This window comes from Acinonyx jubatus, chromosome C1, assembly GCF_027475565.1.
Source record: "Acinonyx jubatus isolate Ajub_Pintada_27869175 chromosome C1, VMU_Ajub_asm_v1.0, whole genome shotgun sequence".
NCBI lineage: Eukaryota > Metazoa > Chordata > Mammalia > Carnivora > Felidae > Acinonyx > Acinonyx jubatus.
The window spans coordinates 158027806-158042674 of NC_069381.1; the positions used below are offsets into that span (position 1 = coordinate 158027806).

Sequence of the window (14869 nt, forward strand, 5' to 3'; positions counted from 1 at the left end):
GAGTTACATTCTCTGGGTATCAGGGGTGTGTGAATTTCTTTCCTCTTCCTTTGATGAAATGAACATTTGCTTTTGGTTCGTTTTGGTGTTGTACTTCTACTCTCATTAGAGTTTGCCTTTTATTCTGTATTTAAACGATATCACGGCATCCAGAAAATCTGGCAAAGAAAATGATATTTTGATGACATTTTCCACAGGGCTCAACTAGAATGAATTATTACATTTTAACCACAGCCCTAATAAACAGCTCCTTTATTTCCCCTGGAAAGACACAATATTTCTTTGTCCAAGAAGTTGCCTGAGTATATGTATTGTTGAAGTGCTAAAAAGCTGCTTTTCTCTAAACTTTAGCTGAGAGACAATGGGATTTTCTAAGCATATACTATTGCAGTGTGACTCAATATTGTATGATTCTAAAAATGAATTTAGATTTAAATTTTGAAGTAAACATTTTTTACCCTACATGGAGAAAATTCACACAACAGCCCTATTTCCTTCTATACATTAGTCATTTCCACGTAACTTCCACTTATCCACCAAATGATCTTTCAGTTTTAGATTTTGAGTTCTTACTCTAATCTTTGACTCCCCTCCCCCACCTGTGGTTGGGCCAGCCCAAAGGAATTTTTTTCTAGGCCCACAAACATAAGTCTACTCTATTAACTAGGTTTTGTTTATTGATAATGTGTTTGCAGACTAGGTTGGGGGTGTGTTTGTCTCCCAAGAAGAGGGGAATGCTTTTCGTTTCAGTCACATATTCCTGGGTGTTGGTGGTATATACATTAATGAATAATCACATATCATCCAGTTGGCTTTTGTAAAGAAGAAAATGCAGTGGTTTCCCAAACCCATTTCTGAGCTTGTCATTGTCGTTATACTCTATCATTTGCTATTGCTGAATTTTTTAAAAGGAGGAGGGAGGTAGCATGGAGCCAACTTCCTGATGGAGCCTTGGGGAAGGTCATGTTTTGCCCTGACCTGGGCATCATTCTTGAATGTTGTTATTATTGGAGGAGGGTGCCCTCAGGCCACCGCCCTTCCTTTCCCCAGAAGTGCTCTCTCACTGTGGCTGACTTTCTAGCTCATCTTCTCTAGAATCAGGACTCCTGGGCTTTGGCTTATGGCTTGAGGGTGAGTTCTGACATCCATAGGCTAGTACCTGTGAAGGCTACTATTTCTCCTTCCTTTGCTTACTTTTATTGGTAGTAGTGGCCCAGTTCTGTTTTCATCTGACACGATGCAGCCTCCTAACAATCACAAATTTAGAGCTTTAGAGCAACCAGGACAAATGTTTATGTGTCAGCATAAAGTGATTTGTGATTTTTTTTTTCAATTAAAATAGTTTACACATTTCTTTTTAATTCGTGTGAAATCTCTGTTACTGCATTAGTAGTCTTAGCTATAACATACTTCAAGGACACACTATTGGATGTTAAGTAGAATCTTTATTTCGGACAAGTATCTATGCCAGTATATTTTAGACTTGACTTTGTGCTTTATTCTGAACATTAAAGTAAATAATCTGTTTTCCAACACCTGCATAATTGGGCCTGCATCCTCTTTAGAAATGTTGTTTAATAAACACCGTTGCTTTATCATCCAGAGGCTATAGCCAAATGCCGCTAATTAGGCAAAAGAAAAGGAAAAACCAAGGTTTTTTTTTTTTTTACAGTTTTGTAAAACAGATCCACACTTCTTCTTATGGTGGCATCTTAGCTTGAAATCCAGGAAGCAGTGGTGTATGGTGTCCATATCCATGATTTCCTGAATTGGAGAAAAAGTGTGGAAAGCATCTGGGGAAAAGGAGGCTCTTTACCAGCTTGTTTCCTGTAAGCTCAATTGGAAGACCTTGTCTGTGCAAATAGATTTCAAAATAGAGCCTGCCCTTTGACTGTCTCCATAATTACATGGCTCACTCTGTATTTTATTTGGCAGCCAGAACAGTTAACCCCTGGAAGGAAGGGGCTGATGGCATGGCCAGCTTGGCTCCCCAGACGTGTCCATGGGAATGAATAAACCACTGTTTGGGGAAGCCCATAGCAAAAAACACAGCAGAACAGTCTTCAGCTGAATTGAAACTTTTAAAAAACAAGTTTAATAGTGTTTATTATGATTGGTTTAGAAACTTACTTTGTCCTTATTGTGTAAACTGTAGAGAGGTATGAATTGTTTAAAAAAAATTGGGAGTTGGGGGAGTTCCTGTCGCTTTGATGTAATCAACATCTGTCAACAGAATGAATTTGCTTTTGTTTAGTTTCAAGGGCCCTTGTCCTTTAGCTTTGCCCAATCAGTATCTGCTTCAGCCTGGGGCATTCCCCTAGCTGATTTTTTTTTTTTCTTCAACAAATGCACAGGTTATTTCTTGTGAAATGTGAGCTTCTTGTCTGCTTTATAGTCTCCTTGAAATGGGAAGGAACCTTCAATCTTTCTCATTTACTTTTGAAACATGTACATCTTAGTACTAGATTATGAAAATCAATGCGAGTTATATCAAGTGATGCAGACTATTTAATTTTCCTTTCACAACATCTGTGCAAGTTATCAAACCTATCAAGCAGACAGTCAGTGCTTTAGGTCAAGAAATATAAGGCATGGATGCATTTGCAGTGTTCCCTTTTGGACTTGAAGCACACAGTGCTATAAAAGCCTGTGCTCCTACTCTAGGTAATTGGTTGGAGTTCATGAAGTGTGATCTTTCTGTGACTCTAAATCAGCACCTCGAAAATGTATTTCTGTGGTACAGTCCCTTTCGAGCCTACTGTAGGAAGCAATATTTCTAAACAGTTAAAAATATCTCAGTTTGCTGTCACAATGTAAGTTACTTTTTTTTTTGTAAGTCATTGTATTATTTAAGCAAATCATTTGGTTAAAAATTAAAATTATCAATGATTTGTAAGAGCCATATTTGAAAATGAATTAGCAAAACATTGTTTTCTCTCTTAGTAATCATAAATCATTTAAATCTGGCAGGCATTCCCCCCTTCATCCAAAATAATTGCCTCCATTTGTAAAATCAATTAGATGTTGATATGCTATAAATAATAGTTTTGTTACTAGACTTTGGCATTTGATCATTATGAAAAAATATATTCAGTAAGACATTTTACAGAGTGTCTTTTAAATTACATATTATCTCTGGTTGACATTGTTAACTAATGTAAAGTAGTACAGGCTACTTTATTGTGTTGTTTTCTAGCCAGATACTTAATACCTCTGAAATGTAACATGACGGAGGATTGATGGCTGGCTGCAGGGTGAAAGTGCTTCCCTGGAAACATACAATGAAAAACATAGGTGTTGGTAGCCCACACTTGAGTACAAATAAATATACTTTGTTCAGTTTTACAGCTGCTTAAAATAATAAGCATTTTAAATGTCTTTTTGAAAGTTCATTCAGGCCTCTTCCCTAAAAATACTTGTTGGCCAGAAGAAAACTCACATTTTCAAGGATAAAATCGGCTTAATTAAGGGTCATTAGTAGAGGTGCACAGAAAAACCCAGGGCTCAGTGGGTGAAATGGAAGCATTTCATTATGTGGTATAGAATGCATGAGCAGATAACAATTAAAATGGACCCTGAGTAAGAGGCCAGTAAATATAGGGCATGTTGCATGCAGCAACATTAGTTATTTAAAATGAATTCCTCCCTCCATCATACTTGAATTCTGTAATCCCACCTTTCAGACTTCATCTGTAAAGGGAAATAAAATGGAGTTTTTAGAAATTGATGCTATTACCAAATATGAAAATATTTAAAACCATAACTTAGACTTCCATTGCAAATACAAATTTAAAACAGGAAGAATGTGCTGCACTACCCAGAGGACATATACCAATTTCAAAAGACACTCAGGCCGCACAGTGTGCTCCTCCATGGAGTGACAGAAGCAGTTGCCTGTAATTTTCAACATTCAGCTGAAACTAGATGCTGATAGAATTTTTGTGACACTGAAAATAATTCTTACTATTACCTTTGATAACAGTAAATATTCTGGTATTTATAACAAATAACGTATAGATGTACTGCCTGAGGGAACCCTATATAGAGTTTCTGTTACATAATCAACAGTAACAACACTCACTATGATCATTCTTTTAAGATCAAATTAGTCCACAGCGGCTCCTTGCTGATCTGGGGCTCTCCTCTCCTGAGGTTTCTGATGATTTTCAGTTTGTGTCTCCTTAACCCAGATTGGTCAGCTTGTCCCTTGCAATAATTAGTACGCACCTGAACCTTGTTTCCTGAAAATAGCTTTAACGAAAGGGGGTGTGCTATGCGTCCTTGGTAAATGGTGGTGCCCCAGAGACAGAGAGGCCAGTCCTGTGACTGATGGAAACCTGGCTGGTGTCCCTGCCTGTGATGATGGATGTTGTGCATCAAATTAGCTGTAACATTGACGGTAGCAAGTTGGAAAGTTAGATGCAGTTGTGATAAGGTATCAGCAGTGCTCTTATTTATTTGTTTCTTTGTTTACTTGAGATATAATTAACATAATATTTGTATTGTACTAATTTCCAATGTACAAAGCAGTGCCTTTATAAAGAAGGGAAATACAAAGGAAACTCAGCAAACCTTTTCTAGAATAGTATGCAGCAGTAACTATAGTTTGGTTATCCTTCGACCCTGAATATAATTGGTACTAGAGATTTTAATTTTACTCACTCTGCATTTAGAAAACTTGTTAACTACTATTTATTAGTTATAATATGATAAACAAAATAGAGGATTTCGCCCCACCTCTTTTTTGCCACATTAATTGGAGGACCATTATCTTCTAAAGGCATGTATTTCTTAAGCCCATTTCTTCATTTCACCTGTGAAAACAGTAGATTTTTTTTCTAGTTTGTAATGAATAGTTAGTGAAATAAACACGGTATGGTACCTTATTATCCTGTTACCTTGTGACAGCATTTATAGGGTGTCTTTTATCAGATTGAAAGAAAAGATTTTGCTTCAAATAAAAAAGTATCATATGAAAGTGGAATTTCTGAGTAGAGTGCAGAACCGTAATTGTCAACAGATTGGATGTGTTCAGGCTGTGTTCCCAGTGTTTAAGTCATGTGTGGGTGTGCCTGCATCTTTTCGGCAGTGAGCCTATCATTTGGCAGGACAGGTACATTGGCAACACTGTTCATTCTAAAAGTCAATGTCTCAAAAGCCTCAGCCAGATATCCAAGTAGAGGCCTGGTGACTTCGTGCCTCAAGTTTAAGTACATAAAAAAGATTCCCCCTGTAATGACTGTGTACTTGAACTTGATAATGCTGATAAAGATGATCTCTGTATCATGTAATCAGCTGCATTGAAAAAAATCTTCATACGTCCTAAAATTGATCGGCATCTACATCATCCCATTGCCTGGGATGTAGCATGACAATCAGATGCTGCTGAATGAAGGCACAAATGTCAGAGCTAAAGGAGACCTCAAAGATCATAAAGTACAACTCCCTCATTTTCTTAAGCCTTTCTGTATCAGTGGGCAGCGTCTGAAGTGCTCACCATAGAGCTTGGCACCAGGAAGCTCTCAACCAATGTTCACTATTATTGTTACTACTTGAGGTCACATAGTTAGGTTTTGGCGGGACCAGGAGCAGAACCATAGTTCCAAGGTGCCATCCGCTGCTCACCCTGGCCCATTTTTCATCATGCATATCACCATCTTATGTAATCTAATGTATTTGTTGGTTTACTTGTTGTCTGTGTTCCGCCACAGAATATAAGCTCCATGAGAGCGGGGACTTTGTCACCTGGTTCAGTCTGCATCCAGAGCATGGCATATAGGAGGAGCTCAGTAAGTAGTTGTTGAATAAAATAATAAATAAATTTAGAGGCCTGCAGGTAAACATGTTGCAGATTTGAGAAGGGAAAGGAAAAAAAATTAACGCTTATGGAACACCTGCTTTTTAAGATGATTTACATACATATGTTAGCTCATGCTCACAACAGCCTAGTGTAGAGGAAAGCACTGTTCTTCCCATGTAATGGTGAAGAATGTGGGGCGCAGAAGTTCTGGTAACTCAGATCTGTCTGACTTCAAAGCTCCTGCTATTTTCACTACTACAATGCCTCCCAATTAGGTCAGATCTAAAAATTTTCGTGAAAAGTACCTTCATTCTAAATGTTGGATGGTCCCATGTTTATTTTTTCATAATTTTTCAAAAAAACTTTCCTTTAAATCTAATCCCTGAGGAAAAAAAGAAAAGCATGCTATCTACTAGATCCCCTGCACACTATAGAAAGGCATCTAGGAGTGGCAGACACAGTCCTTGGTTTGGTGGCAGGGGATGTGGAGCCTTAGGCCCCCCATTGACCACTAGAGGTGTGAGTCTTAGTTCCTCATCTGTAAAATGGTGCCATCAACAGCCGCCTGCCTACCAGACAGAATTGGTAAGGAAAAGATCGTGTATGTAGAGCACCTAGCACTGAACTTCATTAAAGAAAGTGGCCATTAAATGTTAACCACATTATTATTGTTACTAATTGCATTAGTGTTACCAGAACAGCAATCATAACGCATACTTTCCTCCAAAGGGAAATACTTACAACCTTGTGTCTTGTCTGTGATCCTATCTAGGGATGCAGTTAGGGAGCCTGGAGTCATCGGTTGATTCCACCTAAGTCTTTGCTTTAGCTGGGATCCAGATTTTCTGTTCCGTATCCTTAGACTGCCAGCCAACTTCTGTCAGCCACCTCACCGAAGCCTGTGTTTGGTCAACGAAGGGAGCAGGGCTTGAGAGAGTGGATGCATTAGGTCAACCCAAAACCACTTTTGGAAAAATAACCTAATGGTAGTACCTTTTAATAGTTTTGTAATGCCTTTACATTTTCTGGATGTTTTTCATATGTATGAGAAAAATAATATATTTTGGGGAGGCAAGTTGATCTGCTTTCTCACAGCTTTGGACTTACTACATGTCCCTGGGGAAGTTACTTACCTTTGGGTGCCTCAGTATCTTCAACTGTGAAATGGAGCAATAACAGTTCACAACGCATAGCGTTCTCATTAAGATTCAGGAGCTAACATATGTAAAGTGCCTAGTACAGTAATTGACACATAGTAAGTGCTCAGTATTAGAAGCTATAATGGAGCACATATTTTCTTTCTCATTTCACTTTTTAAGCGTTCTTGAAGGAAATACCATTTATTAGAATGCAAAGTGTTTTCACATACTTTTTCACATATTCTAATTAATTCTCACCTGAGACTCAAAAGAAGAAACTTGATCAGGGCCATACAGCTACTGAGTGATAGAGCCTAAATGAAAGTCCAGCTTCTGCTTTCCAACCATCTGCTTTTCCTAGGAAAATGCCCTGCCCCCATATACCAGTTGACAGTCCCAGAGCTGGTGGTGGTGTCTTCTGGAAATGTACAAGCTGCAGGGAATATGTACCTGCCTCTATTTAAAAGAACTTTTGGTATTTAAAAGAAGTGGTATTGCTGCATTTTGTCTAGTATTTGGAATTGTTTAAAATAACACCAAAACGATTCTAGAAGTTTGATTCAGCACAATTACATTCAACTTTATGGAAGAACCTAATTGAGTGAAACTTAGGACACTGAATCACTGACCACTGGGGTTTGTTTGTGTCCGTGCCGTTTTCCAGTTCACTTGGAGATCTTGACTTTGGAGGCCAGTACTCACCAGCAGTTCACGTTTCTATTATGTTTCACAGCTGAAATGTTACTCTAGGCCAGTAATTCTCATACTTTAATAGGCAGGAAAATCACCCTGAGGGCTCATGAAGGCACAGATTGCTGGCCTCATGCCAAAGTTTGAGTCAGTAAATTGAGAAGGGGTCCGATATTTTGCATTTTTTCCCATGTGGCGTTGATATGCTGGTCTAGGTACCACATTTTGAGAAGCAGTGCTCTGGACCAGAAGTTGATGAACTTCTGTAAATGACCAGATAGTAATTATTTTGGGCTTTGTGGGTCATACAGTCTCTGTCACAAGTACTCAACTCTGCCACCGTGGCTCAAAGCAGCCATAGATAATTATAAGCTGTGTTCCAATAAACCTTTATTTATGGGCATTGAAATCTGAATTTCATATGATTTCACATATTAAAAAATATTATTTTCTTATTTCTTTTTAACCATTTAGAAACATAAAAAATCACTTTTAGGTTATGGGCTGTACAAAAACAGGCAGCAGGCCAGATTTGGCTTTCGGGCTATCGTTTGCTGATCCCTGATGTGCAATTGTGATATGTTGGGGAATTTTCAAACTATTGTTTTAATTATAAAAGTAATGCAAGTGGATGGTTTAAAAAGTGGATGGTTAGAAGTATAGAAGAAGATAAAATGAATCAGGAAGTCTTCCTCCCCACCCCCAGCCCTGATCACATGCCCCAAAAATAACCACTGTTGATGAGTATCAATTTTCAGAAATTTTATAGGCATATACAAACTTTTATAAATGTATAAATTATTTTTACATCAATGGGCTTTTTATACATATTGTTCAGCATGTGTTTTTTTCCTGACAATGGATGGTGGCTTCTTTACATGTCAACACATAAAAATGATTTAGCTTCTTCTCCAATAGCTTCATAGTTTTCTGTTGCGTAGATATACCATAAAGATTTCCCCAGTCCCCCATTGAGGGGAATTTGTGTTATTTCCCTTTTTTTCTACTACAAAGTGAGGGTCCATCTTCGTATATCCATTATTGCATAATACCTGCAAGGTAAGGTCCTAGGAGATGAACTGCTGAGTCAAAGGATATGTGCATTTAAAATTTTTGATAGATGTTTCTAAATTCCTGTTGTGGGTACTTTCGGATCCTGTGTTCATTTTGTTTCAGGGTTACACCCTACACTTCTGCTATTTAGTCTTTATCTGACTTGAGCATTCATCATAGTGAATTTTGGTATAATGCCTCCCTGCACGTGAACTTAACAGAGTAGTAATCCTATCAAGGGCAAAAAGTGCAGCTGGCAATTTGTCCATGATTCTTGAAAGGAAAACAGCTTTAAAGAATATAAAGCCACCCAAACAGTGCCCTGAATCTAGGGTCATCCGCACATTTGCTGCATAAGGTACCACAACAGAAATTGTTCTTTTTGCAGACCTGGTACTTAGCAGATGCTTCTATATGTTTGTTTCCCGTTAGAGTGGAGTTTTCCATTGTCAAACATTTATGTAAACATAGTATTAGCTAATAAATATGCTGTGCTATTATTGTACTAGAACTCAGAATACCACTGCTTTCCTTTCTATTTGGGGCTTTTCCTTTTTTGAGCCAGTGAAGGATTAGGATAATGATTTAATAGACAACAAAGCAGCATCTTAACATGTAGCACTATGTTAGGTTTTTTAACTTAAAATATGCCTATTTCTGCTCATAGGTTATCATAGAATTCTGTCTTCACCACTCAATCATATCTACTTACACAAGCAGTCAAGCAGTCAACAAAGAAGAAATTTCTTTTTCCGGAGACAAAGAGATATTTCACACAGTATAGTTTTGCCGGCCGCAGCTTCTCCAGCCCACCCAGTGCCTGAGGTACTGTATTGCCTATGATCTGCTGCTTTTTCCAGCCAAGATAAAGGTTAACTGCAGAAGCGATCAAATGTGTTTGCGCCTTTCATTTCTGAGCCTTTTGAATCCTAATTTTTAAAGTTGGTTTATGATTTAAAATTGTGATTTGAGAAGTTGTAACATCTGCAGTTCTATCACGTTAATTTTTTTTAACTAAACCTCTCATCTTACAGCTGCTTAGATTATTCAGAATTAGTTTCTACCATGAAATTTTCTATGTTAAATTTCTAACATGAAGGTAAAATTACGTGTCTATAGTTTCTTAACTTTTTCAGAGAAATAAAAAAATTGGCTGTCAAATTGGGATCATTCAAGAGAGATTACTTGAAGCCAATACACTAGGTGTTTTTTCCTAAAGCCTGCCCTTATACTTTCCATAGGATTAGTGCTGCTGTTTTTGAATCCTCTTTTAGAATAATTAAATAAAACCTCTTGCCTCAGAGCATTCTTGATTTTTTTTTCAGAGATTACAATTCTGTGGAAAGAATCTATTTTCGAAATGCAGTATAAAGGAGGTGTGTGGGTCATGTAGGAAGAATGAGAACAGCTGAAAGAAGTATAGATTTCTCACAAAAATCACCTGCCTTCCCCCTTTTATGCATTTTTTTTAAGCAGTAAACCCACATTAAGTATATTATACTCCCTGAAAGTGAGTGGCCCTTTTTTGTGGAAAGGGGCCAGTGAGACAGGCTACCAGAGCCCAGAAGTATATTCCTGGTATTTCCTTAGTGGGAAAGAAAAGGAAATGTCCAGAGAGATGAATGTATTGTTTTAGAAGTGTCAGTGACAACCCAGTAGCCCTTCTGCCTGTAATTGTAACCTGGCCACATCACAAAGCAGAGTGGAGACGAGAGCGCAGTCTGCGGGGGAGACGGAGCGAGCTTTGGGCCCTGGTGGCAAAGCTGTAGGAGCAGGTGCTCATCCAGAGCTCAGCTGTGGTGCTGTGAGCAGTGGCATTACCTGTGTCAGGAAGGCCCCTCTGAACACAGGAATCAGTGACAGTCCTAAGCCCTGTGTGATACGCTTCACGAAGAGCAGACCCCTAACCTCAGCCCTTCCACAGTTGCTGTGATGTCAATTGAAATAGCGTTATCTCCCTCAGCTTCCTGTTCCCAACTGCCGTGTACCCTTCCTGGGTACTGTTCAACAATGCTTATGTGGCACTTTCCATAAATAGATTGTAAAGACCTGAGCAAAACCTTGGGACTGAAAGAAGCTCTGTGTGTAAAATTGTATTTATTTTCTGAATGCTGCCCACAGGTTTAAGTAAGCAGTGGAGAATGTTCTGCAAGGGTGATCAGAGTTGAATGTTTTGAGTTTGGGGGGGGGTTTCTTTGTTTGTTTTTGACAAGTGATGGAAATGTTCTAGGTATTCTTTATGCACTTAAAAAAAAAGAAAGAAAGAAAAAGAAAAGAAAGCTGTTTGGTTTTGTTCTCTAGTCCCTTCTTAGTTTGGGTACAGTTGCGAAGTGTAAGAAAAGTGTCTACGTAATAGGCTTCAGAAGACTTGACAGTCAGCCTTTTACATACGTTCATTCGGAGAGGGTGTTGTGAGCTATCCTTTGCATAAATTTTATCTTTGTGTTACGAAGATGAAAGTGCTCTTAATTAGCCATTGGGCAATTTGGAAGCTTGGTGCTATTTTTTTCATCAATGGCAATAATGCTTCTTACGGGCTTGGGAGGAGGAAGAAAAGAAAACCACTGTTTGTTTTGACCAGAAGTCTACTTCAGACCAGTTTGACTCAAAGCACAGTAAGGTTAACAGACCATCCAGAAGCAGCACTAACAGGCAACGTTAAGTTCAAAAGGGCAGGGGAAGGAACTGGGGGCAGCCTGGAGGGTCTGTTGTGCTGGCTTCGGAGGTCGGTGCTCCGGCAGGAAGGGCAGAGCTCCATGAAGCAGGAGGCTGTGTCCGAAAAAATGATCCCATTGTCGTGTGCTGGGTTCTGATCTTCATTTTCAATCCTTTTTCCTCAAGCACATAAAGAAGCCAGACTATGTGACGACAGGCATTGTACCCGACTGGGGAGACAGCATAGAAGTTAAGAATGAAGATCAGATTCAAGGGCTTCGTCAGGCTTGTCAGCTGGCCCGTCATGTCCTCCTCCTGGCTGGGAAGAGTTTAAAGGTGGCGTCTCACCAAGCCTCAGAAGGGCTTACAGAAGGGGCAACAAACCCTCCTCTTTGCCTTCTTTCCATTTAACTCTTCTTTTGTATATATCTAATTTGTTAAAAACCAAGTAAAGCCTGGGATGGGGGAAAGGGATTTTATTATTTTATGTGTTTTTTTAAGAGGTAACTTAAAATCCAAATTCAGTTTTAAGTATCAGGATTCCAGAGATACTTTGGGCCCAGTCAGCCTGTCCAACTTGATCCAGGGCAGACAGCTCTGACTTCTGCCTCCTTATTCCTGCCTGTAGTTTCTGCTTTTATTCCCCACATTATTTCTGTGTGCCTGAAGAGTTGTTCTGCCTCATCCTTTGTTTCCTGTTTTCTTGCATTAGCTCTGCAAAGAAAGATTAGAGCAGATAACACAAAGCTATAGGTAATATAAAAATGTAACTATGGACAACTATCTTACTACAAGATTTAGTTCTTCCAGAATAATCTGAGAAACACCCTGCCTTATAGGAATGCTTAAATATATATGGGCCTGTAGTTTCCAAAAGGTGGGCAGAATTTAAGAAGTGAGTCTCAGGAATGAAATCACTTAGGGTATCATTTGTGTAATAAAGTTGTTATAGCAACATAACTAAGCTTAATGTGAATATCAAATAACACAAAGAAATATTACAGAAATAGTTAATTTTTAATAAAAGATTTTGTTTTAGAATTTTATGACTTACGAGTTTATGGAGATATCTTCATGTACTCATAAAACTCAATTTTATTTTTGTTTTTTTTAGTTTGAGAGAGGATTTTTTTTAGTTTGAGTTTGAGAAAAAATACTCTCCAAAGTATTTTTTTAAAACAATGGATTTATTCAGGTATGAAAAATCAAGATTTGTGAAAACCAAATTTCTACGATAGGTATCAGACTGAATTTTTAAAATAATGATCCATAATCTCCCCACCATTGCTGCAAAGCCCATGTAAGATTTCTCTTAGATAAGAACGTGTGGGATGACCTACTTTTCAAGCTTTGTCATCTAAACTGAAGATACTTTTGAGAATGTATTTATATGCTCAGCTAGCCTGAGGCACTAACCATTGAAGAAGAGGAAGGAATTGCCCAGGAAGCTTTGTGAAGTGTTCAGGCCCAAAGGAGTCATGTCATTGAATGACTCACAGATAATTTAAAGGATCCTAGAGTTTAAAGTCTCCATTTCCTAATAGCCCATAACACCATCCTATGCCCAAACAGTTGTCCAAAAGGCACAATTAAAAATTTAATGTTAATCACCATTAATTAAACTGTTGTATCACAAGTTTATCACAGTAAATTTATATAATCTCATCAAAAAGTACTGTAGCTGTAGACATAGTCAATGAGTGCAGGAAATGACTTCAACAGTTGCTGCACAATTTCTTTATTTAATATTTTAGGTTGACATGACAACTGAAGAGATAGATGCTCTTGTCCATCAGGAAATCATCAGTCATGATGCTTATCCCTCACCTCTAGGCTACGGAGGTTTTCCAAAATCTGTTTGTACCTCTGTAAACAACGTGCTATGTCATGGTATTCCTGACAGGTATTCATTGCTTAATAACATATTGTTCCTTCGGAAACTAAAACATGAAACTAAGATCTATAACATATGTTGAAAGATACTAGTTTAATTGAAACCCACCTGTAAACTTTTGAAGCTGATTATGGTAAAACAAAAATTTTGAAGTATTTTGCCTCAATGGGACATAATTTAATGTTTGTTAAAGCAGTGTGTAATCCACACAAGTCATGGTTCATGAAATATTTCTTTTACCTTCTTAAGTTTTAACCATATAAATGGTAAAAATCCAAATGTAGGCAAATATAGATTATCAACTGTTGTTTTGGGTCTTTGCAAAATTAAGGAAACTAATAAGTACATTTTTTTAAAGACTGTTTTAAAGATTTTTAAACAATGGCAGTATGTTCCTATTATGTATGTCTTGTAAAATTTGATGTGACTAATGTAACTTAAAGATTAGATATAGTTATTCCATTTATTCCTCTTCCACTCCAAATTATCATTGTGACTCACTGGGTGTGTGATAGTCTTAGGTATTTATTTTTACATTCCTTTTATTGAGATCTGTCTATCACTATTTTTATTCTGTTTATGTTTCAGTCGACCTCTTCAGGATGGAGATATTATCAACATTGATGTCACGGTGAGTAAATAATATAAAAAAATAGTCTTTGATCAACTTCAGAATTGCTGGTAGCAACAGGAAGAATTGTGGATTGAAAATGTGAACTGCACCAAGGGAAGTGCTGTTTACTTCCAGACCCAGACGCAAGCAGCTGGTTTCCTTTTTTGTCTTTAACTCTGTGTTTATTCCAAGTAAACCCAGGCCTGACTTGAATTTAGGGCTGGAATCAGATGCACTGAGATCAATGTTGGCCTAAGTGAAATGTCAACCCAATCCTGCTATGTGTCATGTTTTTGAGAAGGTGTAATTGTTATTGATCCACTGTGTAGTTAATGCAGAGCACCACAGCACTGGGCAGCTGCTGAAGCTAGATATGTATGAGATGAGCTAACGCGAAGAAAGCCAGCATTTTTCCTTCACTCTGCCAAGATTGATCTTCCTCTTCCTGCTGATTTTGAGTGGGGCCTGTCATTATCTTACTCTGTCATTAGGGGCTACATTGGCCTATGTGTGTCAGTCTATTTGGACAGCAACTCTTTTGCTAGCAGTGTTCCTTAGATTTATTAAAATCCCTGAAGGTAACGTCGTGTTCCATTTCTGGTATAGAGGGTGTAGAGAGCCTTGAACTTGGAACATACAAACAGAGTGGTTTTCTCACTGAACCTAAGTTTTTACCAAATGGTTAACAGCCTTTCTTTTAAATAACAACCCAAAGTGATTTCACATGGAAGCTTAGAATTGTACAAGCTCTAACCTTTACTAATTCCCTCAGCCTCTCACTATTCTCAGACTTGGATGATTTGTGCCGTGGCAGTTCATTTTACTAAAAAATTTTGTAGCGGTTCCTTTGGATTATGTAGATTGGAGATAAATTCTATACATCTGATGATTAATAAATTATTTTTAAATGAATAAATAAAATTTAATCATCTGATGAGAACTTGTTGAGACAGACAACATTCAAGGAGTATAGCTTCTATTAATAAGGAAATATTTTTAATAATAGTTATTTGTCTATCCAGACC

At 37.9% G+C, this 14869-nt stretch overlaps 1 protein-coding gene across 2 annotated transcripts in view; it reads left to right on the forward strand.

Annotated features, from left to right (window-relative positions):
* METAP1D (methionyl aminopeptidase type 1D, mitochondrial) overlaps nucleotides 1-14869 on the forward strand; it is an 88836-nt gene that overhangs the window by 61194 nt on the left and 12773 nt on the right. For both annotated transcript variants that reach the window (XM_027055493.2, XM_027055492.2), the window contains exons 2-5: nucleotides 9350-9507; nucleotides 11524-11673; nucleotides 13092-13240; nucleotides 13820-13862. In XM_027055493.2, coding sequence (XP_026911294.1) covers nucleotides 9350-9507; nucleotides 11524-11673; nucleotides 13092-13240; nucleotides 13820-13862 — 500 coding nt within the window. The remainder of the gene's footprint in view (nucleotides 1-9349; nucleotides 9508-11523; nucleotides 11674-13091; nucleotides 13241-13819; nucleotides 13863-14869) is intronic.